The sequence below is a fragment of the Phodopus roborovskii genome, unplaced genomic scaffold (assembly GCF_943737965.1).
Source record: "Phodopus roborovskii unplaced genomic scaffold, PHOROB, whole genome shotgun sequence".
NCBI lineage: Eukaryota > Metazoa > Chordata > Mammalia > Rodentia > Cricetidae > Phodopus > Phodopus roborovskii.
The window spans coordinates 17,333,599-17,360,918 of NW_026126418.1; the positions used below are offsets into that span (position 1 = coordinate 17,333,599).

Consider the following 27,320-nt stretch of genomic DNA (forward strand, 5'->3'; position numbering starts at 1 on the left):
TCCCTCCCTCTTACCCTCTCTCCCTCCTCACATGTACCCTGATCACCCACCCCTCTCATCCCCCCCTCCACTCCACATGTAGGGTAATGCCATCCAGGTGGGGTCATGTAAATCTTTCAGGTCATTTGAAGTAGGGACTAGGACTTTTCTTCTCTCTCTCTAGGTTAAGGGACTATCCCTCCACTGGGGATGTGTCCACAAGGTCTTTTTGTGCACCAGGAATACATCCTGGTTCCACTGTCTGAGGTCCTAGACTGTTCAGAACTTCTAGCTGAGACCCATGTTCAGGGGGTCTGAGTCAGTCCCCTGCTGGATTCCCAGCTATCAGTCTTGGAGCCCATTAGCTCCTCCTTGTTCAGGTCAGCTGTCTCTATGTGTTTCTGCAGTGTGGTCTTGTCCTCTCTCTCTGAATATGATTCTAGTTCGACTCAGTGTTTAGTTATGGGTTTTTGCTTCTGTTTCTAACAGGTACTAGATGAGGGCTCCATGATGGTGGATAAGTTAGTTGTTGATCTCATTATCAGGGAGGGGCATTTATGATAGCCTTTCCACGGTTGCTCAAATTGTTAGTTGGAGTCAGTCTTGTAGGTCTCTAGACCTTTCTTTAGGTTCAGTTTTCTTTTCAAACCAAAAATGGCTCCCTCCTTTATGGTCTCTCTCTCTCTCTCTCTCTCTCTCTCTCTCTCTCTTACTCTCTCTCTCTCTCACACACACACACTCTCTCTCTCTCCTGTCTTCTATTCCTACCATGACTCAATCTTCCTAGTCACACATGCTTTCCTTTCCTTCCCTTCTTTTTTCTTCTAGTTCCCTCTCCATTCACTCCCCCGCCACCCCCCCCCCCAGATAGCTAAGGATGTTGAGCGCTTTCTTAAGTGTCTTTCAGCCTTTTTTATTTCCTCCATTGAGAATTCTTTCTTCAGATCTATACCCCATTTTTAATAGGGTTATATGGTGTTTTGTGACTAGTTTCTTGAGTTCTTTATATATTTTGGGATTATCTATTGCCTATGTCTTTGTGAACATAGTTATTTTCCTTGGGTTGGAGTTTTCTTTCGAAAACTTTCTGTAAGGCTGGATTTGTAGATACATATTGGGAAAATCTGGCTTTGTCATTAAATATCTTGTTTTCTCTATCTATAGTGATTGAGAGTTTTGCTGGTATAGTAGCCTGGGCTGGCATCCGTGGACTCTTAGTACTTGTAGAACATCTATCCAGGACCTTCTGGCTTTGAGGGTTTCCATGGAGAAGTCAGGTGTAATTTTGATAGGTCTGCCTTTATATGTTACCTGTCCTTTTTCCTTAGCTGCTCTTAGTATTCTTTCTTTATTCCATATGCTAGGTATTTAGATTATTATGTGCCAGAACTCACTTAAAAACTATAATGGCCCTCTCTATTATGGTATCTTTTTTCTTGCTCTCCTCTATTCTTTCCTTGACTCAATCTTTCTTCTCCCTCATAGCCACCTCTCCCCTCCTCTTTCTGCTAAATACCTCTCCCCTCCCCTCATGCTCCCAATTTTCTCAGGAGATCTTGTCCATTTCCCCTTTTACAGGGGACCATGTAGGTCTCTCTTATGCTTCTTCTTGTGTCCTAGCTTTTCTGGCGGTGTGTTTTGTATGCTGGTAATCCTTTGCTTTATGTCTGAAATCCACATATGAGTGAGTACATACCATGTTTGTCTTTTTGTGACTTGGTCACCTCACTCAGGATGTTGTTTGCTAGTTCCATCCATTGGCCTGCGAATTCAAGATTCCATTGTTTTTCTCTGTTAAGTAGTCCTCCGTACCACATTTTCTCCACCCATTCTTCAGTTGAGGGGTATCTAGGCTGCTTCCAAGTTCTGGTTATTACAAATAATGCTGCTATTGAACATAGTTGAACAGAAGACCTTGTTGCATGAATGTACATCTTTTGGGTATATGCCTAAGAGTGGAATTACTGGATTTTTGAGGTAGACTGATTCCCATTTTCCTGAAGAACCACCATATTGATTTCCAAAGTGTATGAGTTTGCACTACCACCAGCAGTGGAAGAACATACCTTTTCCTCCAGCATAAACTCTCTTTGGTGTTTTTTATTTTAGCCATTCTGACATGAGTAAGATGGTATCTCAGAGTTGTTTTAATTTGCATTTCCCTGATGGCTAAGGATGTAGAGCACTTTCTTAAGTGTCTTCAGCCATTTTAGATTATTCTATTGAGAATTCTCTATCTATTTCTGCACCCCACTTTTTAATTGGATTATTTGTTATTTTGGTAACTAGTATCTTGAGTTCTTTATGTATTTCTGTCATATGTGGGGTTGTTGAAGATCTTTTCCCATTATGTGGGCTGCCATTTGGTTTTGTAGACTATGTCCTTTGCCTTACCAAAGTTTTTCAATTTCAGGAGGTCCCATTTATTAATTGGCTATCTCAGTGTCTGTGCTCCTGGTGTTTTGTTAAGGAAGCAGTCTCCTGTACCAATTAGTTATTTCTCTTCTAAGAGGTTCAGTGTGGCTGGATTTATGTTGAGGTTTTTGATCCATTTGAACTTAAGTTTTGTGCATTGCAATACATATGGATCTATCTGCAGTCTTCTATACACCAGCATCAAGTTATGTCAGCACAATTTGTTGAAGATGCTTTCTATTTCCATTGAGTACTTTTAGCTTTTTTTTTTTGTCAAAAATCAGGTGTTCATAGGTGTGTGGGTTAATATCAAGGTTTTCAATTCAATTCCATTGGTCTATCTGTCTATATTTGTGCCAATACCAAGCTGTTTTCAGGACTATATCTCTATAATAGAGCTAGGAGTCAGGGATGGTGATGCCTCCCAAAGTTCCTTTATTTTATCCAGGGTTGTTTTGGCTATCTGGGGTCTATTGTTTTTCCATATAAAGTTGAGCATTGCTCTTTCAAGTTCTGTGAAAATTGTGCTGGGATTTTGATGGGGATTGCATTGAATCTGCAGATTGCTTTTGACAAGATTGTTACTTAGTGTTTACTAAGTTGATCTTACCTACAGAAGAGCATGAGAGACCTTTCCATTTTCTGGTATCTTCTTTCATTATTTTTCTTTAAATACTTAAAGTTCTTATTATATAGGTCTTTCACTTGTTTGGTTAGTGTTACCCCAAGATATTTTAGGTTGTTTGTGGTTATTGTAAAGGGTAAAGTTTCCCTGATTTCTTTCTCTGCCTCTTTATTGTCTGTATATGGTAGGTCTACTGATTTTTGTTTTTTGAGTTCATCACCTGCTGTAGGAGTTCCTTTGTAGAGTTCTTTTTGGCCACGTGTGTAAACTATCATATCATCTGCAAGTAGTGAAAGTTTGACTTCTTCTTTTCCATCATTTATCCCTTTGATCTCCTTTTGTTGTTTTATTGCTCTAGCAAGTTTTTCAAGTATAATATTGGAGAGATATGGAGAGAGTGGACAGCCTTGGCTTGTTCCTGAGTTTTGAGAAATCACATTGAGTTTCTCTCTTTTTAGTGTGTTGTTGGCTGTTGGTTTGCTGTATATTGTTCTTATTATGTTTAGGTATGTTCCTATTATCCCTGATCTCTCCAAGACTTTTATAATGAAATGGTGTTGAATTTTGTCAAAGGATTTTTCAGCATCTAGTGAGATGATCATGTGGTTTTTCTTTTTTCAGTTTGTTTATATGGTGGATCACATTGATAGATTTTCATATATTGAACCATCCCTGCAACCCAGGGTGGAAGACTACTTGGTCATAATGGATGATTTCTCTGATGTGTTCCTGTAGTGAGATATTTACTTTGTCTCCTTCTGTGGCACTGACCATGCCCATTAGGGGATAGAGCCATGGACAGAAGTGACCTGTGGAAGGAGGTGTGAGGAAGAGCCGAGGAAAGCTCTCTTGCTGGCGGGACTCGGACAGGAGAGCATCCATCCTGTGGAACTTGCTGGTGTTCATCTGTCTAAGGTTGTAAGTGATTTCTCCCTGAATAAACTTCTATTCGGCCTATTTGTTTATCCTGATCCTTCTTTAGCCACAATATCTGGTGTCAAGCAGGATTAGGATTTTCACGGGATCTGGGTTTTACCCAGGCCTCAGATGCTGCTCCCCTCCCCCACAATCCCCAATGGGCAGGGTCCCTTTCCTAACCAGGTGGACTCACCACAGCTTTGGGACATTTGCCTCTGTCCTACAACTCCTTTGTCTCCACAGCGGGCCTGAGAAGGTACTCACTGCTTCTCATTTTTGCTCATTTCCACACTTTGCATTCTCACAGAGCCGCTTGGCGCCTGCCCTGCTTGTGTGTTTACAGTGGTTAGCCCGGCAGTTCCAGCAATTCCACGAGGCTCCTTTTACTCATTTGTCTAACAAAATTTTGCTTGCCATATTTTGTTAAGAGCTATTCTTCAGGGACCGGGATCAGTATCCAACTTGCTGGTATTTTATTGATTATTTTCACATCAATGCTCATGAGGGATATTAGTCTGTTTGAATTGATTTTTGAAATTTTTGGTATGGCTTTTCCTCCATTTCTTGAATTTTGTTTGTTTGTTTGTTTTCCTTTTCCTAAAGGGGATTTCTCATTACCTCTTTGAGGGTTTCTATAATTGTCATAAAGTTGTTTTTAGGGTCATTGTCTTCCACTTCATCTGTGTTGGTATGTTCAGGTCTTTCTGGGGAGGCTTTCTTAGGCTCTGATAGGGTCATATTGATCTTTCTGTTATTGACTGTGTTCTTTTTTTATTTTAGTGTTTATAATTTAGTATGAAACAAATAAATACATTTACAAATACATCTTTTATTTACACTGCTTTTATTATTAAAGCTTTTATTTACAAGTGCTTTAAAATTTTACAAGTGCTTTAAGGGAATAAAAAACATATCATTTAAGGGATATAGACAGACTTTAATGTGTGATGACACAATATGACTAGACCAGGAAAGAGGTATTCTCCTTTGTTGGTTATATTATTATTATAGCTAACATGGTTTCTGTGGTTTTCAAATACAGCCTCTTACTTTTTTTTCAGTCGTTCTCAGAACCATTTGGAGATTAAAAAAACCAAAGCATCATTGAAAGTGCATCCAAATGCCCTAAGCCAGTACACCCCATACCTCATGATGTGCATTTAATCAGGAGTCAGTCTACTGAAAGTAATGGCCATGTCAGAACAGTATCCTTCTATTACCTTGTTTGGATAGTCAGTAATTGCCTCTTTAATAAATATCTCAATAGTTCTGGTATTAAATAAGTTTTTTCCTTCTTCAACTTCAGCATTTTCTACAAATATTCCCATATTTCTCAGGCAGATTGTTAACAGCAGTTCTTCAGGCATATTCCAAAACCCTTTTCTCTCTTCCGGATACTTTTCACTGACTGTGAGTCTTTTCATTGATTCTATACTTAACACAATTCACTCCTCCACATTCACATAATCAAGGCTTACAAAAAATTCATTGTGACCCAGATAGAAAGGCTATGATGGATCATTTCTTAACAACAACAACAACAACAACAACAAAAATGCTTTCAGTTTTTGATAACAGTGGATGTATTGGGATATGCAATAAAGAGCCAGTTGTATTGGTCTTTGTATGTATTAATGGCATAAAAGCAAGCTTGTTCCATCATCAACCAGCTGTCACTCCCAATCATAGCGATAGACTCAGGTTCATAACTGAAGAACTGGGCTTTATCACAGTGTTTGATCCAAGTCTCCTTCACTGCAGCCCACAGACTCACATCTTTGGGTGATGCACGAATGATACAGTAAACTAGTAAGCTGTTACTGAGTTCCATGCGTTCAACTTCCGACATTTTCAAGACCTCTTTGTTGGGAGCTTGCAGGTGGTGATGCTCGTGTTGGTGCATCCAGTTTCTGCAACCTAGCCTAACGTGTCCAAGCACTGTGATCAAGGCAAAGACAGTACTTCTGAGCATCACACCTTTAAAAAATGAGCTGCATTCTGAAAGCATCTTTCTGAGCCTAAAAGGGCTCAGCGACACAAAGCACAGCCGCCTGTGGCTTTCTGCTCCTTTCCAACCTATTCCCTTATGCTACTGACCTGGCAGCAATAGGTGAAAGTGGTACCCTCTCACTGGTCTCCTGAAAGGTGGTTATATAGGAAGTTAGAGTGTTAAAACTATGGAGAGTCTGAAGGGAGAAAAGGGTTTTGTTCTATGCCCCATGGAGGAGCCCTTCTCTGTCTAAGCCACCAAAAGGGCCCTGGAAAACTACTGGGGCACCTGGGCTTTTTGACCCTAGCAAACAATCCTAGCTACTCTGTTTAGTTAGAAATAAGTAACTATAAACAATACAGTTTGATTACTGGATGTTAAGAGTCCAACTATAACAAGTCTGGATATTCACCTAAAATGACTAGCACAATTACGCAGTCAGGGCAGTGGTATAGGTACATAATCATCACCCAATCATCACCCTTGCCTTTAGAGGCACCAACATGACCTTCACTATGATTTTGTTGTTGTTGTTGATTGTTTTTTATTTTGTTTACAAAAGATTATGAAGAATCAAAAGTAAAATAGTACTGAAAAATAGAAGCAAGAGATTCAATAGATTTACTGAAAAATAGAAGCAAGAGATTCAATAGATTTACTGCAAATTTAGAATTCCATTTCTGTATTCAACTAAAACAATAGAGTATGTGTGAGGGTTTGTGCACATTTAATAATGTTCATGCTTTAGTAGCATGATTTTGCTTTATACCTTCTCTATATTATTTCCTTTTTCATTATTAAGCTCTGCATATTCAAGGGCCTTTGTATATTCTAGACACTCACTCAGACATTGAAATATACTCTCCTAGTCCTCAAGATTTTCTAGACAACTGACTGAATATGAGTTTTGTAACTAATATGATTAATTTTCTCTAAATTTACCCAAGTTTTTTATGAAAGTTTGACTGCTCTCCCATAATTATACAAACTACTTTGTGCTGTACCCATCTTTTATGATTTATGCCTTCTATTAGAGACTACATAGTTTATAGCTTTACCTTTGGGACATTCAACAATTAGTAAAATATTCTTTATAGTAGCTATAATAATTTATTTTATATCATTAACTAATGCCTAGTTGTTCATTTATTTATCATACAATCTAATAAGCATTTAACATTAAATATTTATGACACATTAACCCAATTAAATATTTCTTTGAAAGTGTCTGTTTTTATAAAAAAGTGGAATACATTTGTGTTTTGGGGGGTAATGAAAAGCTAGTCAAACTTACTGAATCTAATATAGTGGGACTGGGTATGTGCCTTTAATTAAATATGTTAAATAAAGATTAATTTAATTAAAACATTTCAATTTTAAATAGAAAATGATTAAGACACCCTGCAATTAATGGGATGTGCATTATTATTTTATTTGTCTATATACAGAAAATAGAAGGTAGTTTGCGTGGTGCAATAAAGATAAACTCAGAGCCATTGATGTGGGATTTACCTTTGAACAAATTGGTACCTGATTGGTTTCCTGAACACAACACCAGGAGCACAGACACTGAGGTCAACAATTAATAACTGGGACCTCCTGAAACTGAGAGGCTTCTGTAAGGCAAATGACATAGTTTACAAAACTAATGGCAGCCCACAGATTAGGAAAAGACCTTCACCAACCCCACATCTGCTCTCCAAAATATACAAAAACTCAAGAAATTAGTCACAAAACACCAAATAACCCTATTAAAAAGTGGAGTGCAGAACTAATAGAGAATTCTCAATAGAGGAATCCAAAGTGGCTAAAAGACACTTAAGAAAGTGTGCAACATCCTTAGACATCAGGAAAATGCAAATTAAAACGACTTTGAGATACCATCTTACTCCTGTCAGAATGACAAAAATTAGAAACACCAACAACAGTTTATGCTGGAGAGGATGTGGAGAAAGGGGAACACTCCTCCACTGCTGGTGGGAGTGTAAATTCCTACAGCCATTTTGGAGATCAGTATGGTGGTTCCTAAGAAAAATGGGAATCAGTTACCACAGGACTCAGCAATCCCTAAGGAGCAACCTAAGAGATTTGTGCAAGATCCCTCACAGAAGGGGAAAGGAACAAGATCTTCTGAGCATATTTGGAATGTGGCAGGCAGTGAGTGGAGAAGGAGTTAAAAGAAAGAGAAGGGAAGGAGAGGAGAACATGTGGGACCAGGAAGATTGAGTAGGGAGATGAATTGACCATGTTCTTATACTGTTGCCTACTAATGCCTTCTTCCAGTATGTACCAGTAGGGTCTTCTCTCCTGGTGGGTACAGGACCAAGGTTCTTTTCCAGTGGTTGCAAGCAGGTCCAATACTCCAGTGGCTCTCCTCTTTCAGTGTGTTGTGGCGGGACTCCTACCATGAATGGAGGCAGGACAAATTCACTGGCACACTCTGGATGTGCCAGTCCACTGGGATAGGCTCCCCTACACACATTGTTGAGACTGTGATAGACTATGAGGACTTTTGAAGTTGGACTAAATGCATTTTGCATTATGATATTGTTACAAACTTATTATGATATTGTTACAAGCTCATGGGAGTCAGGGAGTGGAATGTGGTAGTTTGGATGTAATAGTTCCCATAATCTCACAATGAGTAGCATTATAGGAGATACAGCCTTCTTGGAGTGAGTGTGGTCTTGTTGGAGGAAGCATGTCACAGTGGAGGCAGACTTGAGATCTCATATATGCTCTAGATACTTCCCAGTGTCTGAGCTGACTTCCTGTTGCCTCTTGACCAAGGTGTAGATAGCACCTTGTCTGCCTACACTCTGCCATACTCCCATGATGGTGGTGGACTGAACCTCTGAAATGTAAACTACTACCATAATGGAATGTTTTACTTTATAAGAGTTGCCATTGTCATGTTGTCTCTTCACAACAATAGATTTCCTAACTAAAACAATGACTAAGGATTACTGTGGTGATATATCATTCATGATTTATTAAAGCCATTGGAGATCAAAACAGCAAAGCAGCCATACTAGTTAGCCATAGAAGTTAGGCACACATCTTTAATCCCAGCACTCAAAATTAAGATGTAGACAGATCTCTGTTAGTTCAAGGCCATACTGAGTACAAGAAATTGATCCAGTCCTCACACCTCACACAAAAGTGATCTCAGAACCTGGGATCACATGCCTTTAATCCCAGCACTAGGGAGGTGGAGACAGGAGTGATATGGCTGGGTAGAGAAAGGAATATAGAAAAGGATACAGGATCTGAGAGCCTTTTGCCTTTGAGGATTTGTGGAGATAGGGTTGCCATTTCAGCTGGTAGAGATAGGATCTACTGGATTAGCTGCTTTGTTTCTCAGAACTTCAGCTTGAAGTGTGAACCCCAATATCTGTCCCTGGGTCATTCATTTATACTGCTACATATTACAGTTTGGAAGGACAAAATATTTCATTGATATGGATAAGGAAGATGATTTACAATAATGTTAAAATGCCAAATAGCACTAAACTAAACTTTGCATTTAAATTTGATAAATATGGAGAGGCCCATGAATAAGTCTGGTGGTAAACAAAGGCAACAAATATTGACTATTAACAGTAGAGTTGGAAGATTTGCTTTAATTCACAGGTCCTTAAATCCAGGGATAACATTACCTTTGTTTAAATGCAAAGAATGATAACATGAACAGAAAGATGATTACATGTGATGGTTCAATGAGTTTGACATCACCTCATAAACTACTGGAATCTCTTTTGTAGAGTGATTCTGTTTCCTAACTCTGTATACACACACACACACACACACACACACACACACACACAGTCTCAGTGCCTACTTATTGAAAATATGGAATCTAACTCTATGAATCACTTTTTCTTTGTGGAGTAGAGGAAAAAAGTTCATGATCCTCAGTTACATAGGAACCATATGAGGAAACTGGATGGAAACTGGAAACTGCTGTATCTCTGACTATTTAAAAGATCCAGTCCAGTCCATGGTAGCTAAGTGCCCTACATTATCCTCTTGGCTAAATGGGCCATTAATGAAATATCACAATCTTTAATTCTTGGTTACTCTTCAGTCTTTAAGTAACATTGTCCTTTAGTCATGTTTATGAGAGAAATCCATCCTCTGAATTCTAAACTATACTTAGAACTATTCCATATACTAGGCCAACAAAGCTATAATCAGCAAAAGAAGATTTTATAAAAATTTAATAAAAGAGTTTTAAAAAGTATAGCACTCAGGACTTATCCTAAACTGCAGTACACATATCTATTTAGCCTTGGTCCAATTGCATTCCTAAAATAAGTTACTGCTAATGAAGTTTGTAGGCACCAAGTGGGACTATGAGCAAGACATGGACTACTGTCTTGGCAAAGATTTCAACAGAAATAATTATCTGTCCTTTGGGTCCTTGATAGGTAAAAACATTACTAGATCATATATGTTTTTCTGAAAGTCTATTTAAACAATTCTTTAGAATCAAGAGAGAAGGAATTCCAGAGATTTGTGAGCCAATGATTAGAGATGTGGCAGCAAGATTTATTTAAGAAACAATACTTGGTCTCAGTGAGTTTCTACAGAGGTAAGTTACAGGAAAACTTGAGTTAGGAATGAAAGAAATTCTCCCTGTACAACGTTCATGTGCTACTAGGAAGCAAAACATGTACACAAAGTGGTAGAGAAAATTAGGTCCATTCAAGCTATTCTATTCATTTACACTTTTTATAGTGGAATGCACAAATGTTTTATGTTTTGAGGTATTTGGCTTTATTTAAAGTGTTTTTAACTTGAAGTGTAATATTTCCATATTATGGAAAGACTTACTAGTATAAATATATTTTAGGAAAGTGACAAAATGCATAGGACCCATGGTTAAAATAGTTAATTTTAGAGTAAATTGTGACAATGGGAATAAAAAAATGAAAATATGTACACTGGAGAACTGTTTAGAGAGATATCAGCTCACAGAGTTTGTTGAAAGCTGTGCTGCATGTGCCAAGAAGAGAAAAAAAATACAAAAACAAAACCAAAAAAACAAAGACTGCAATAAACTTCAGAGTCATCTGTACATGCAACAGCACCCAGGTTAGTGGAAACTACACTTCTTTAAAAAATTTTAAGCAGATTCACTTGATTTGGGGAATTTGTTCTCACTGAAATTTACCTTGTAATCTTATACTGAGCTCAAAGTATAAAGTTTTTGCTATAAAAATGAAAGAGTAAAACATAATAATATTAAATAATCTGTAGGAAATCTCATATCAGGTGATACTGAGAATGATAGAAGTCAAGTTTAAAATTCTCTGTCCAGTAGTCTCACTAAATACACTGATTCTGGCCTTATGTGTAACAGCCTGAGGGATTTTCACCTTTTCTAATTTCCAGATGCTACCTTGAAGTTAGAACTTTAAGTTAAATACATTGAGAATGATTAACTACATAGTCACCTTGTACAGGTCCAGCAAATAAAAGGGAATTACTCAGGGACTAAGCCACTCTAAAAACGAAGTATATTTTCCTCACTTGTATTGTAACTGAGGGGTCTCAATGATGACCTCTCTATCCAGAGAGCGGTTGTTATTGGAAGAGAATTATGTCACTTGATTTTTTGACAGAGGCAGAAGGGGAAGAGAAAGAATAGAATCTCTCCTCTTTTTAAAAAAATCACTGACATCTAGTGAAAGTCCACAGACAGAAATTGAAAGAGAGCATTTTTGTATGGCATCAACATTTCCATAAGTTGTCAGTGAAAACTATAAATTCATCTATTTTGGCTGGATACACACCAAAAACAGAGAGTAAATTTCCTTAGCTACCCCTCTCATACGTGCTCTCACCTCATATAACCCTGAACATAATCCTAAATGAGGAAACAGTTCAACATTTGGGAAAATTTATGAAATACTCTGTGGACTTAGAAGGACTTTGGAATCTTTACATGTATACATCCAATGTTAATAAAAAATGGGATCATGAAGGAAGGGGTCATGGGGAGTCTGGCACAAAAGTTGCTATTATAGAATTAATTATACTCAGTGATCTGTAAAAAAAATATACCTCTGTCCTCCAGAAAGTAAGCAACTCTCCCTGTAGTTCTGTCTCTGGGTCCTTGTGCATCATATGATACAGAGGACTCATACATATAGAACACAGGAAACTTGCATCCAGCACGGCTTTAGGCTTTCATTCTTTAGTGTACCAAAGAATTTCATGTATACTGCATTCATAGACTTTTAACATTCACATTCATGCATAAATGTAATTTCAAATAAATTAAGATTCATGGTATTTGTCACACATGGAAAACAAAAAACATAACAATAAAGAGACTATACCAAGAATTTTTTTAAGGCTGACAATTAACCTTTAGCCAACAACTATAATAGACTTTGCTCTTTTGTGGTATTATAATAAAGCATTAGTAGTAAGCTAACTTACTTCTCATCTTCAAAATTATCTGGAAAGTGATCTTAAGTGTAAAGGCAAAGTTGTAGCTTTTTATTTCAGCAGTTAAAAACAATGAGATGACAAAGTATTGCAGCTTAGTATTTAAAATATCATTAACTGTCTATTTTTTTTTTCTAGATGACCTTATGCTCATAGCCTGAAATAAATTGACTGAAAGGATGAACAATGTCACAGAATTCATCCTCTTGGGCTTGACTCAAGACCCAGAGCTGCAGAAACTCTTATTTACTGTGTGTTTAGTAATTTACTTGATCACACTGACAGGTAACATGCTCATCTCAGTCACCATCTTCATCAGCCCAGCCCTGGCTACTCCCATGTACTTTTTTCTGTCCTATTTGTCCATCATAGATGGTTTGTACTCTTCTTCCATAGCACCCAAAATGATCTATGACTTAATCTCTAAGGAGAGCAGTATATCCTTCAATGGCTGTATGACTCAACTTTTTGCTGAACACTTTTTTGCTGCAGCTGAAATCATCCTGCTGATCTCCATGGCCTATGACCGCTATGTAGCCATCTGCAAGCCCTTGCACTACATGACCATCATGAGCCAACCGGTGTGTGCATTTTTGGTGGGGGCTGCTGTAGTTCTGGGATTCATACATGGAGGAATACAGATTTTATTTATGGCCCAGTTACCATTCTGTGGTCCAAATATCATTGACCACTTCATGTGTGATTTAATACCTCTCCTGGAATTGGCCTGCACTGACACTCATACTCTAGGGCCACTGATTGCTGCCAATAGTGGGTCACTGTGTTTACTAATTTTCTCTATGCTGGTTGCTTCCTACATAGTCATCCTTCACTCCCTAAGGAATCACAGTTCAGAAGGGCGTCGCAAAGCCTTGTCTACTTGTGCCTCTCATGTCACTGTTGTTGTCTTATTCTTTGTACCTTGTTCATACCTGTACCTAAGGCCCATGACCTCCTTACCTGCTGACAAAGCTGTGACAGTGTTTTGCACTCTGGTGACACCTATGTTGAACCCTTTAATTTATACCTTCAGAAATGAGGAGGTCAAAAGGGTTATGAAGAAGCTCTGGGGTCAAATGAGGAAAGTTGGTGATACACAAACCTGATGATTTGTGTTTTATAATGTCTAGTGTTGTTTTACAGACATTTGTTCTTTTTCTTAAATGGTTAAAATTTGATGGTGAATTATATCCTATGTGCAACAAATTGTCATTGAATAGTAATTATATCTCTGAATGGAGAAAAGTGTGACAGTACTTGTATATAACAAACATGAGAAAATCGTGGTGGCAAATCTTTCTATCCTCTTAAGTTATCACAGTTTCATTGTGTTGTAAACCTTTAAACTCTTTTCTAGTTCCTTATAAAACACATAATAAATTGTTGTGAAGAATATTCATCCCAGTGTTTAGTATGTGTCCCTCCAATGCACAGATGCACATGTATTTTGGTTCCTGTTGTCCAACCTCACAATATTCCTCTTTTTCCTGTCTTCCTAGCCTCAATGACCACTATTCTACTCTCAACTTCAATGGGATAAAACTTTGTGACTTTTATATTTGAGTGAGAACATGCAGTATTTGACTTTATGTGCCTGGCTATTTACCCTTATGTCACATCCTTCAGCATGTTCCTACAAATAATAAAATATCATTCTTTTTTAAATTAATGTTGTTATGGCAGTACACACATCACATTTTATTTTTCACTATTTTGAGAATTTCCTACTTGAATACTGTATTTTCTATCATTTGTACCGCTTGTGTTTCATCTCTCCAATTACTTATATGTATTTTTCTATGATTATTAGTGTGTGTGTGTGTGTGTGTGTGTGTGTGTGTGTGTGTTGAATCCATCTAGTGTTCTTCATTGGTGGTACATGCGTTTAGAGATGACTACTGGACATTAGATAACATATTAGGAAATTCATCCCTGAGAAAAAATGATTCTCACTCTCTAAGAGCTACAGTTGCCCATAGTTCTTCATCTAGGGATGGGGCCTTGTGAAGTTTCCCCCACTTGCAATGACAAGTTAACTGGTATGCTCATTCTGCCAAATCAATGTACCTTATGACTATGTTCCAAATAATTTTCCTTAAAGATAATCTTGACTCTCATTTCCATTCAAAGTATTTCCTTTGGCCACAAATGGAAGGTGCTACAGAGACATACAACTAGTCAAAATGCTCAAATAGTACAACCTCAATGCAATCCTTATAGTTAAAGCCCAGGTAACATGGCAGAAGAGGAGACAGGAATATTTTCAGTGCCAGAGGACATTTTAGCCTGCTATAAATTAATGAGTATTAGACATGGAAGGGGTGCCACTCCCATTAAATTTCAACAATATTATTGCTGAAGCATACCACATTTTTCTTTAAGTTTTCTTTTTATTTATCCTTTGTGTCTTTCATATCATGCATCTCAATCCCGTTTATTTCCTGTCCCTGTGTATTCACTCTCCACCCTTGTGGAGAGTGAAGAAAAAGGGCAAAAATCTTGTTGTGGAACCTATAGTGTGACACAGTGAGTGTGAGTCACACAATAAATCCCTTTGTTCATAAATCTTTACTTGCAAATGTTCATTGCAAAGAGTCTGTTTTCAACTACACTATGGATGCTGGGCCCTCACCAGAACTCCTCTTGGTTATCCTGTTTTTTACCCTGTGTTGTAGAGATCCTGCAGCTTTGGGTCTGCAGGAATGATCCCTTCACATGTTTGAGCAGATAACAGATCAGGTGGACATTTGAATGGGACAACCCATAACACTGGTTCTGGGTCTGGGTAGTTGCAGAGTTGGTCAACCTGCTAGTTCTCCTGTGTTTTCATCACTGGAATGAGCTCTTCTGCATTTTCACTGATGAGTTCACCCCTTGCAGATAGGAGAAAGGTTTAGGACCAGGTCTCCTGCCCTCATGTCCTCAGAGTTGGATCTCCCATACTTAGACCTTCAGGTTCAGTTCTAATGTGTTGTCTAGGCATGGTGCAGGAGACACTCTCCCAAGAGCTGCAGTAGTTGAGGGGCAGGGCCAGCTCTTCTGCTCTCATGACCTCTGGGCCAACTCAGCCACCTGCTTTAGGTGTTAATGGGTTGTGGGAGAAGGCATCTCTCCCCTGATCATCACATCCCTCCACATGACAGATGAGTAATGGGGACAATTCTCCTGCTCTCACTGGAGGGGCTGGCTCACCCACACCTCCATCAGTGGGGTTGACTCTGTTTTCAACAGGGCCTCCTTTCCCAAGTGTTGCAGCTTGGGGTGGGGGCTGCTCTCCTGCCCTTCTGACATCAGGACCAGCTCTTCCACCTGCCTCAAAGATTGATGTGAAGGAAGGACATCTCTCTCCCATCCCATACCACCATATAGCCGATGAGGGGCGTGGCCAGGTCTCCCATGTTCACTTTCCTGGTTGGCTCACCTGCGCCCTCCTCTATAGGATTAGTTTTGTTGTACTGCTCCAATAGGCTCAGGACCCATGATCCTGTGTTTTGCAGCTGGTAAATGGGTGAGCTCTCTTGCCAGATGGAGACAGTAGGGACAAGGGAGAGAACATCTTTTTCTTATCCCCACCTAGGCTAATGGAGGCAGTACCAGCTATGCCTTTCTCACAAACTCAGTGCTGGCTCACCCATGTTCCCAACCTCAGAATCAACTCTATTATGCTGCCCAAAACTGCAGCTGGCAAGGGATTGAGTCAAATTTCCCATCTGCTGCAGGTAGTGAGGGGTGAGGGAAGGCATCTTTTCCTAACTTCATGATAGGCATGACCTGCTCTCCCTTTTTATGACCTCAGGGCCAGCTTGCTTTTGCCCCTGCTAACAGGGTCAGCTCTATTGTGCTGCCCAGGTGAGGCTTATGACCTTCTTTCCTGAGTGCTTCAGCTGGTGAGAAGTAGGACCAGTTCTCCCTAGTATTGAAGCCAGTGAGGGGGAGGGCTAAGTCTGTGCAGTCCTTCCTCTTTGCCTTCCATGGTATCAGGGGCCACATATACAGACTTTAAAACAACCATGGTTGCAACAAAACCATGAACCCAGACATGGCCCTTGGCTGCACCCCAGGCCCAGACTTTACCATGGTTCTGGATTTCTTGTATGAGTCTGCTCCTTACCACTTTAACTTCCTCAGATATGACTCTGTCCACAGGATGTGAGCCATTCTATCTCTGTCTCTCTCCCCCATAGTGCACCACACATTTGCTCATCATTATAATGTCCATCTTCCTGAACCACCTGTGGGTATCATTGTCCATACACTCCATTGTCACACTAAGCAGGACACTGCACCCAAGAATCATAATGGTGCCAGACTTCCTGGTGCCAGAGGCACAGGACAGGATCCTGGGTGAACTTCTTCTTGGCCCAAATCTAGTGACCCCAAGTGGAGCTGTGTTGGTCCCCCAGGAGCCTTCCAAGCCTAGAAACAGTAGGCAAGCATATACCACATTTTCTTAATCCATTCTTCCTTTGGCAAAAATATCAATATGCATTAGGAGTATATATAAGAGAGCTGAACTGACATAAAGACTCAGGCAAACAGTTACATCTTAGAACCCCTATAATCCTTGATTTATTTAAAATAAGAAAAACAAATATAACCTAAATCCTACTTGAACAATACTTATCATTATAAAAATACATTCATAAAGCATAAAGTTTAAAGTTATTTTAGGAGAATACTCATGAAGAGAATAGAAGCAAGAAATGGTGCAGTTCTATTGTAGGTATAAAGTTAGTATAAACACCAACATGCTTGGTACCTTTCATGCCCTGCAATGCAGGTTATGTTTTTAAATGAGCTTATATTTCAAAAGAAAGAAAGACAACTGTATATGAAAGTAGTATACAAGCTGGAACAAGTCTTTAAGAAAATGTTCTACACACACACACACACACACACACACACACACACACACACCAAAAACATCTTTTATGCTGTCTTCAAGTATGAAATTATCTGTTTAAAATAAAGGAATTCAGCTATAGAGATGGCTCTCTGTGCAGTTTTTGCCCTGAGAACTTGATTTTGGATCTCCAATTTCCAAAAAAAGACAAGCATGGCATCTGTAACTTCATTGTTGGAGAAAGGATACAGATGGACTCTAAGGCTTGTCAGTCAACACTCTACCTAAGAGTGAACACCAGGATCAGTGAAAGACCGATCTCACCCAGTAAAGTGGGAAATAATTATGTCACCCAACAGTCACACACACACACACACACACACACACACACACACACACACACACACACATTCAGTTCTAAAGAATTGAGGAAATTGTCTTGAGTGAAAAACTATGATCAATAAAGTCTAGGCCAAATAGGCCTTATATGTCATTAAAGACATTTTTTTATCTAATATTTTTTTTTCTTATTTTACCTATCAATCCCAGTTCCCTCTCCCTCCCATCATTCCATGCCCCACATGGACACCCCATCCCATCCGCTATCCTTTTCCAGGGAGTGTGAGAACTTCCATGAGAAATCATCAAAATCTGTCAGGCTCTCCTCTGTGTCTCTAGGCTAAGGAAACATCCCTACATGGGGAATGGACTCCTGAAGTCCATTCTTGCAATTCTTGCATTGTCAGAGGCCTTGTAGACTACCCAGGCCTCCTAATGGAGACCCACATTCAGGGGGTCTGAGTCGATCCTATGCTGGTTTCCCAGCTATCAGTCTGGGGTTCATGAGCTTGCTCTTGTTCAGGTCACCTGTCTCTGTCAGTTTCTCCAGTCTGTTCTTGACCCCTTTGCTCATTACTCCTCCCTCTTGGCAATAGATTTCCAGGAGTTTGGCTCAGTGTTTAGCTGTGGTTGTCTGCTTCTGCTTCTGTTAGCTATTGGATTAAGGCTCTAGGATGGCATATAAGGTAGTTATTTGGTATTTTGGTGACTAGCTTCTTAAGTTCTTTGTATATTTGGAGATTAGCCCTCTGTCAGATGTGGGGTTCTTGAAGACATTATCTCATTCTTTGGGCTGCTGTTTTGTCTTGTTGACTGTGTCCTTTGGCTTACAGAAGCTTCTCAGTTTCAAGAGGTCTACTTTATTAATTGTGGATCTCAGTGTCTATGCTACCAGTGTTATGTTAAGGAAGCAGTCTCCTGTACCTATTTTCTCTTCTAAGAGGATCAATGTGGCTGGATATATGTTGAGGTCTTTGATCCATTTGAAGTTAAGTTTTGTGAATGGCAATTGACCTCTATGCACAATTCTATATGCCAGCATCCAGTTATCCTTTGTTAAAGATGCTTTCTTTCTTTTTCGTTGTATAATTTTAGCTTCTTTGTCAAAAATCAGGTGTTCATAGGTGTGTGAGTTAATATCAAGTTTTCAGTTCGATTCCCTTGGTCTTCCTGTCTATTTTTGTGCCAGTACCAAGATGTTTTAATGACTATGGCTCCATAATAGAGCTTGAAGCCAGGGATGGTGATGCTATGGTAGGAGATAAGCTTAGGTTTGTTTCTGGCCTGCTTTCCAGGGCCCTGTTAGGAGTCTCCTGATACCTGGGCCCTGTGCATGCATGGGGGGAGCCCATCCAGGCAGACCTGCATGTCCAGAGTCTGCCAGTGTCCTGGTTCTGTCTCCTCTCATGGAAGGAGCCCACCTTCTGGTGCCCTCCATGAAGCTTCCTGAGGACTTGGGACTGTGCACAGGGTAACCCATCCCAGAGGACCATTCCATCTGCAGTCTGGCAGCACTCTAGTTCCTGTCCATCCACTGGACAAGGAGAGCCATCATAGTATTGGACCTGCTTACACCCACTGAAAGAGAACCTTGGTCCTTACTCACCAGGAGAGCGAGAGGCACTACTGGTAGCATTGGAAGAAGGGATTGGTAGAGGACAGAATAAGAACACAGTCAACAACAGAAAGATCAATATGACATCCTCATAGTCTAGGGATTCCATACCAGCAAGATTTGAACATCCCAACACAGATGAAGTAGAAGAGAATGACCCTAAAAACAACTTCGTAAAGATGATAGAGACCCTAAAAGAAGAAATAAAACCCTTTAAAGAAATTGAAGAAAAAACAAACCAAAAATGCAAGAAATCAACAAATCTCCTAAGGAAAGCCAAGAAACAAACAAACAAACAAACAAACCCAAAAAACAATCAAACAGATGAAGGAAACAATTCAAACAGTCCATGACCTGACAACTGAAATAAAGACAAAATCCAAGCATGGGTGAAGGGAGACTGATATGAAGTCCCAACCCCTCACTAAGCTATTGGTGTTTGATTACTTCTTGAAGAGAAAGTCAGTTTTATTCAATGGAGTGATACTTGCTTTAAGAACTACACTCTACTCAAGGCCTTACCTCAGGGGTCAGTACAAACCACATTCTATTTTTTTTGTTTGATTGATTGATTGAGAGGGAGAGAGAGGGATGTAGGGAAGGAAGTGAGAGAAAGGGTATGAGTTGAGCTCTTAAAATTGAGTGGGTAGAGAAGTAGGGAGGACTTTGGAGAATTTGGGGAGGAGCACTGATATGATAAATTATATCGAATGAAATTGTCATATAATGAATAAAGGCTTAGGAGTTGAAGAAATGACCTATGGGTTAAGAGTACTTTCTGCTCATGCAGGATACCTGAGTTCAATTTGTGGCTTCCAAATCAGGCAATGTATGACTACCCGTATCGTTAGTGCCTTGCCTTGGGAATCATCACTGACTGGCCTCTCTGCAGGTACCTGCATGTATGTTGTTACACATAAACTAGGCAAACACACACACAAACAAAATTAAACCATTCTTTAAAAATGTAGAGCCAGAGGCTTTTCCCTTTCTTGACTGTTGTTAGGGATAGCCTTGTGTGGGCCCAGTACAGGTAGCTATATTTGGTGTGATTTAATAATTACAAATGTGTAGATTCTGGGTAATGGCATTTTGTTGCTCTTCACCTTACCTGTCTTCCAACTCTTAGAAACTTCATCTCTTCTAAATTTTTTCCTGAGCCTTATACTGTGGGTCTTATTTAGTGTCTAAAAACATATTTGTCATTTTCTTTGTATCTTAGAAGAAGCAGCTTCTCTGATTAAGGCTGGGAATCACTTTTGTCTATGACTATAAATACAAGTGTTTTGATAGTTTGCTGCTGTGATTTTATTTATACTTTATTCCTAAGTTTCTCACATGGGCCTACCACCTCTCAAGACCTGGATTGTTAGCCAAGCTCACAGTACCAATTGTTGATCCCCCTTCTCTCCTGACAAGTAAGTCGGGGACTTACCCAAGAGAAGTTGGTTACTTATGCCATAGTCACTTTTAGCTATTAAATTAACATTCATTAAAGAAAAACTAGAGAGATAAATTATTTGGATTCTGGTTTCAGGTTGACAATGAGCTCAGTGCTGTAGATGAATTTCTAGCCAGTCTTATTTACCTTCAGAGGAATATTAAGAGGATGGGATAAGTGCTTGACATTTTGGCAGTGTTTTTTTTTTTAATTAATTGTATTTCCCCTGGGAAATGGCACAGGGTGGAGTTATCTCTTGCATAAAGTTTATGTATTCATATTCTAAGAATTTAAGTGTGACAGTGCAGGCTGCTAGGATTTCTGGGTAGAAACAAAGGAGTTGCCTTTCCCCTCAGTACACTCTGCATTTTCAACTAGAAATCTGAGAGGAAGAAATCTGCTCTCAAGGACCAACCATGTTGCTCTTGGAGTTTCCTATCCATGCTCTAAGGCTGACAGTCTAAGGGAATGCTTGGCTGCAGGAGGGTTCTTGCACAGGGAATGCTGTATCAGCTGTTGACACTTGGAAATCATTCTTGCTTTTTTTTAAAGTATAATGATCTAGTTACTACTCTCCAGATCAAGATTACTGAGCAAAGCACTGGATGAAAACAGAGAACTAGGTGAATCAGTGCTGTTGGAACCATCCCTGTCTTGTTAACATCAGAGGCCATGAATTTGAATGAGAGCTGGGTGGGTGTTTAGGATTAGGAGTGAGGCAATGAAGGAAAAAAATATAATTAAATTATAATCTCAAAAAATAAACACAAAATTTAAAAATTTGAATTGTATTTAAACACAGTATTGGCATATCTACTATCTGAGACAGTGCATCATTGGCTGGAATAAGACATCTTAGTCCTGTAGATACAATAAATGTTGGTAAGTAGGACAAGCATAGATCTTCTTTTCTTATTTTATAAATTTTATATCATGATTTTCTTCTACAGAAACATTGTTTGAAACAGTAAATTAACTTGACAATCACTCTGGCTGTGCATACTTTTCAGTGAGGCAAATTTTGATAGAATATATTTTAAGTGTTATTGCGTCTATGACAGTGCGTGTAGTTTTTAAATGTATGGAATTGTGCAAACTGAACTCTTTCCTTTAGCAGGCTTCAAGAATGACCTATGATACTTATTTGCCAGTGTTTTCTTCTCTTGATGATCCTAAGGGTCAAAACTGTCAAATGAATTTGATAAAACTTTGGATTTAAAGTTGTTTAAATTTCAAACTTTGTTTGAAATATTATCTACTTAAAATTGAATCTGAGTTGATAAGATGCAAGTCTGACGACCTGTGCTTGATCCCTGGAACCTATGTAAAGGTGGAAGGGAGGAGTAAATTTACTCCATAAAGTTGTTTGCTGACCTCACTTTATCCCAATACACACACACACACACACACACACACACACACACACACACGCACGCACGCACGCACGCACGCACGCACGCACGCACGCACATACACACACTCCAATTGTAAAGAATCTTCCTTAGATGATTCTACATCTATTTTCTCCTTAGTTTCCTCTTCATTTTTCTTTTCCTTCACATTTTATTTCCATCTTTTCTGTATTCTGTTCTTATTGTTTGTTTTCTCTACTTCATTTGGTTTGTCTCACCGTTCCCTTATCTGCACACATTGCTTGCACTGTTTTCACATGTTTTAGAGCTTCTAGGGCAGCTCTGTAGTTACAAACACAAACTCAGCATTTTATCTGAATGGCAAGCTTGGTTTAATGCAATTGTCTCCACCTTTAGCTACAGTAGCCAAGGTGGAAAAAAAACACATTTTCTATGGATTGGCATATGACTTTAACAAATAAATCCAGAAATGCATAATCTTCAACATTAGAAAAACAAATCAAATACATTGTCTCGTGAAGGATGGTTTTCCTCCTTCTTTTAATAGGATAAGCTTTATTTTAGACATTCATTCTTTTCTGTCCAGAAAATCGAGGGTTAATCCCTCATTAGCCCATTTTCACATTCTTTCTCTTTTAGACATGTTCAGAAACAGTTTCATAAATACATTTTCATTATAAATATTTTGATGAGAACTGGAAAATTATACAACAAAATAAAATGGTAGATTAAGGACAATTTTATTTTTTTTCAATAATTCTAAATTTATGTATATTTTTCCTTAGGTTGATAGATTTAAAATATATTTATAAAAATATAAGGTATTATGTATGCAGTTAATAATAATAGATTCAGGACGCTAAAATATTCACCTGTAGGTTTAAGTGCATTGATCATTCTTTTTCTTAAATACAATTAAATTTTCCTTTTCTTTTTCTCTCTCTTTCTGTTTTGCCCCTTTTCTTTCCCTTTCTGTCAGGAAATGCTTTGAATATTTATGTTTTGGCCAGGAGTAGAATAAGAATGCACTAAGCAGGACTTTTGCCTTCAAGAATTTATTGCTGAGTGCTGAGAGGTAAGCATAAGACCATGTGACAGTTTCTGTAATGGGCATTTATCACAGCCTCTGAACTTGCATACTGAAGAAACTGAGAAACTTCCAGACAAGCAAGGCAGGAAAAAATAAATGGTCCATAAAAGTCTCTATGAGTGTCCTTGAGTCTTTCATAGGAAATGAAATTAGAAAAAAAAACCAAAAAACAAAAAACAGGATTTTTCTCTGGTATGTTCACAAACTTTCAGGTAAAATGCATGGATTTTTGTGTAGTTTTTACATGCTACATATATGGTCAGACCATGGATTGGCTCTTAAAACTTTACGATTCATAGTGTTATCTTTTGATTTCAAGAAATCACATCTTTATAAACTTAAAAAATGGAAAACATCTGAGAAATTACAAATAAAATAAGCATACTTTCTCTGTCACATGTATAATGTAAAAAATGAAATAGCTGTTATGACAATGCAATTGTTTTATCTCCTTCCTCCCCTCCAATCCCTCCCATATCCTCCTTAACAGGCCCTTTCCAACTTTATACCTATATTTTACATTACCCACTACTTAGTGTTGTCCAAATGTCCAAGCATGTGGGCCCTCCTACCAAAGCATGCTTTTGTTTCTTATAAAACCAAAAGAAAACAAGGCAGCCAGAGTTTAAGTTTTGTGAACATGTTGTTTATTTTTTAGGACTTTGACCTGTCTGTTGAGCTGAATTGGTATCGAAGATGAATAATATCACAGAATTCATCCTTATCGGTTTGACTCAAAATATGGAGCTTCAGATATTTTCATTTGTTCTGTTTTTCATTGTGTATCTACTCACATTGGCTGGCAACATGCTTATCATGGTCACCATTAGCAACAGCAAGGCCCTGGGATCCCCGATATACTTTTTCCTCTATTTCCTGTCTCTGATTGATGGCTGCTGCTCCTCATCCATGACTCCTAAGATGCTGGCTGATTCTCTCTCTGCGAAGAAAACAATTTCATTCAGTGGATGCATGACTCAAATCTTTGCTGAGCATTTTTTCGGTGCTACCGAGATCATCCTTCTCACAGTGATGGCTTATGACCGCTATGTGGCCATTTGTAAACCCCTGCACTACACGATCATCATGAACAGATTTGTTTGTATCCTCTTGGTGGGAGTGGCTTGGGCTGGAGGTTTTATCCATGCAACCATTCAGATCCTCTTCACAGTTTGGCTGCCTTTCTGTGGCCCCAATGTCATAGATCACTTTATGTGTGACCTGACCCCTTTGTTGAAACTTGCCTGCATGGACACACATACCCTGGGTCTCTTTGTTGCTGCCAACAGTGGTTTCATCTGTCTACTAAACTTTCTACTTCTCATGATCTCCTATATAGTCATCCTAGATGCTCTGAAATCTCACAGCAAGGAGGGAAGGCACAAAGCCCTCTCTACTTGTGTCTCTCACATAACTGTGGTCATCTTATTCTTTGTGCCTTGCATATTTGTGTATCTGCGCCCAGTAACGACCTTCTCTGTTGATAAAGCTGTGGCTGTATTTTATACCATGATAACTCCTATGTTAAATCCATTAATCTATACCCTCAGAAATGCTGAGGTAAAAAAAGCCATGAAGAAATTCTGGGTCAAAGGTTGACTTAAATGAACAAAGAATCACATAACATAAATTGTCTTTCAAAGGCAATAGAGAAAAAAAACTAGCTCAGAATCTTGAGCTAGTTTAAGAGTATACATTAAAATGTGTTGTTAGTATGTCAAGCTCTCTAAGAAATGATAGTACATTAAATTATGATTACAAAAATATCCTACTTAGATTTGTTCTTTGCCCATTTGCTTGCCAAACTTCAGTGAACTATGAGAGTTGGTTAAGGTTCTTGTTGAAGTGTATGTTCCAAGGACACAGCTCCAGTAGTTTGAGGCTGGAGGGATATTGCTGACAAAATATCTTTATTTGTGATAGATTTTTTTCGATTTATATAAGAAAATTTCCTATATGTACACTTGGAGAGATAATACACTAGCCTATTAAAATATTGTATTATTAAATAATTATTGGGCTATACCTTCCACAGCAAAACTATTCCTTGCCACCTGCCACAGGCAGGAGAGCTGATTTGGGGCCAAGAGAATGGAAGAGCTGGTTCCGCCCCTCATCAAGTGTAGCAATCTAGAGAGCAGGCCTTGCACCTTACCAGGACAAAACAGTAGAACTGGCCCTGGTGGTGTGAGTGCAGGTGAGCTGGACCCAAGGGTGTGAGAACAGCAGAAGTGGGCCCTCTTCTTTTTGGCTGCTGCATTGGGAAAGCTAGGCAGGGTGGTGAGCTGGTGAGCTTATCTGGGTAGTGACAATGAAGGATAGCTAGGGGCTGACCAACCCATCTACCACCCAGGTCCAGAACCAGGACGGCTAACTAGGTAGCCTACTCCAACATCTACCTCATCTATAAACTCCACTTATTCTGTAGTGAAAGTCCTACCTCCTTAGAGGTTTTGGAATGCTCATATAAAGTCATTCTTCACTCTTTCAATCACCACATGCAACTTCAACATTTTTTTTTTATTTTAATTACAACTCTTACTGTTGTATGAACCTAGACATTTGTTTAATTACTTTTACTGAATTTCCCTTTTGTAGCATCACAAGTCCTCAAAAGGTGTCAGATAAACTAAGAACAAATTACATGTAAAATGTAAGATTTATTGGTAAAGCAGAATAAAATACTATTAAACTTGACAATGTAAAGATGTGAATGCTTGGCAGTGTGGAAGAATCCTAAATCATAGTCAGGAAATTATGCTTTATAGTTTCTTGAAAAAAAATGAACAAACACTACTAAGAGAAAGACAAAAATGTCCAAGATAAATGTACAAATGAATTGAATTTTAACACATTATAAGAAGCTAATAATGTGATTCTAATTATTGAATTAAAAGCTGGCATGGCATTTGACAGAGATCTGGAAGATTGTTGACCAAAATATGGTTTCCTTTGAGGATCAGAGAAGATGTATTGGATAGGAGTTGGGGTGGGGGAGAGACTGTAGTTCAGGGTTTTAGCAACTTCAACATTTTATCAATAACATTTCACCATCTGAGTATCCAATTTGCTTAACGAATTTTCTGAAAGTGGGGATAATGGCTATTTTATCCACTATCGCTTTTGTAGCACCTAGACTTGGTATAGCACAAATATTCACCAAGTAAGTGATCAATTCCATTTGACATTTGAGAATAAGTTCATTTTAAAAAGAGATGTTTGATAACTGGTTTTCTTATAACATTGATCACTTTTAATTCTTACTAATGAAATGGAGATATTGAGATCAGTTTAATTTACCAGCCAGGGTTCTTATTTAATTACACAGGATCATCTGTAGCTAGGAGGTGGGTGGTTTATTATGTGCAATGTATTTGACTGCATAGCTACTTTAGGGTTAGAATCATAGGGGGAAAGAACTTCCAGGAATAAGTTGCCGAGGCACGTTTGGTGGAGTAGGCTTTCTGGAGGATGTGAGGCTAATGCTGTGACCTTGACCATGCACTCACAGACACGTCTCTGAAGGTGTACTCTTTTTCTGACTTAGAGATCACTTATCTTTATAGATACAAGCAGAACCCAACAACAGGCAATCATGTCCCAAGTCATTCATATTAAAAAAAAAAAGTAAAGAACAAAACAAAAGCAAAGAACCACAAGAGATTTGTACACTCTGTGTATCTGTCATAATGTAAGGAGTTTATGTACATTATATTGTGTTACCATAATGCTGTTTGCTACATATGCTTTCTTAATTTTATTGGAAGCCCATTCACATGCAATATATAAGTTTTAGAGCATTCACTCATTCATTGACCCCTTAATGCTCTCACCTCTCAACTGTGTCACAGTTTCTCATACATGAAACTTAGGCAACACATTCAAACCACATCACCCAATGTCAGTATAATATATCACAATGGTTAGGTTTTTAAACAACTGATTAGTTCATAATAGCATTATTATCATTCAGTGTTCACAGTTTAAAATGGAGCACATTTGTGGTAGTATGTTTTGTGGCCTTGGAAAAATACACAGTGATATAAATCCTCGATGATAACATCATACAGTTTACAATGAAACACATCCACTATCATAGCACCATACAGAGTACAGTGATACACATCCACTATCAGCATCATACAGAGTAGTTTTACTAAAGTATTTTCTATGTTATACCAATTTACTTTCTTCTAAATGATTACATCTGTTGATCTCTACTTCCATCAAAGT

At 38.6% G+C, this 27,320-nt stretch overlaps 2 protein-coding genes and 1 pseudogene across 2 annotated transcripts; 2 read left to right on the forward strand and 1 right to left on the reverse strand.

Annotated features, from left to right (window-relative positions):
• Nucleotides 1-4,994: 4,994 nt before the first annotated feature.
• On the reverse strand, nt 4,995-5,945 carry LOC127222265 (C1GALT1-specific chaperone 1-like; annotated as a pseudogene).
• Nucleotides 5,946-12,565: 6,620 nt separating this feature from the next.
• LOC127221817 (olfactory receptor 4C45) lies at nt 12,566-15,092 on the forward strand. The gene is made up of 3 exons (XM_051183811.1): nt 12,566-13,454; nt 14,846-14,912; nt 15,062-15,092. The coding sequence occupies exons 1-3, from the start codon at nt 12,566-12,568 to the stop codon at nt 15,090-15,092; spliced, it is 987 nt and encodes a 328-aa protein (XP_051039768.1).
• An 8,685-nt stretch (nt 15,093-23,777) lies between these two features.
• Nucleotides 23,778-24,686, forward strand: LOC127222292 (olfactory receptor 4C12). Its single transcript, XM_051184303.1, has one exon. It carries the CDS (start codon nt 23,784-23,786, stop codon nt 24,684-24,686), a length of 903 nt encoding a protein of 300 aa, XP_051040260.1. The 5' UTR covers nt 23,778-23,783.
• Nucleotides 24,687-27,320: the final 2,634 nt, after the last annotated feature.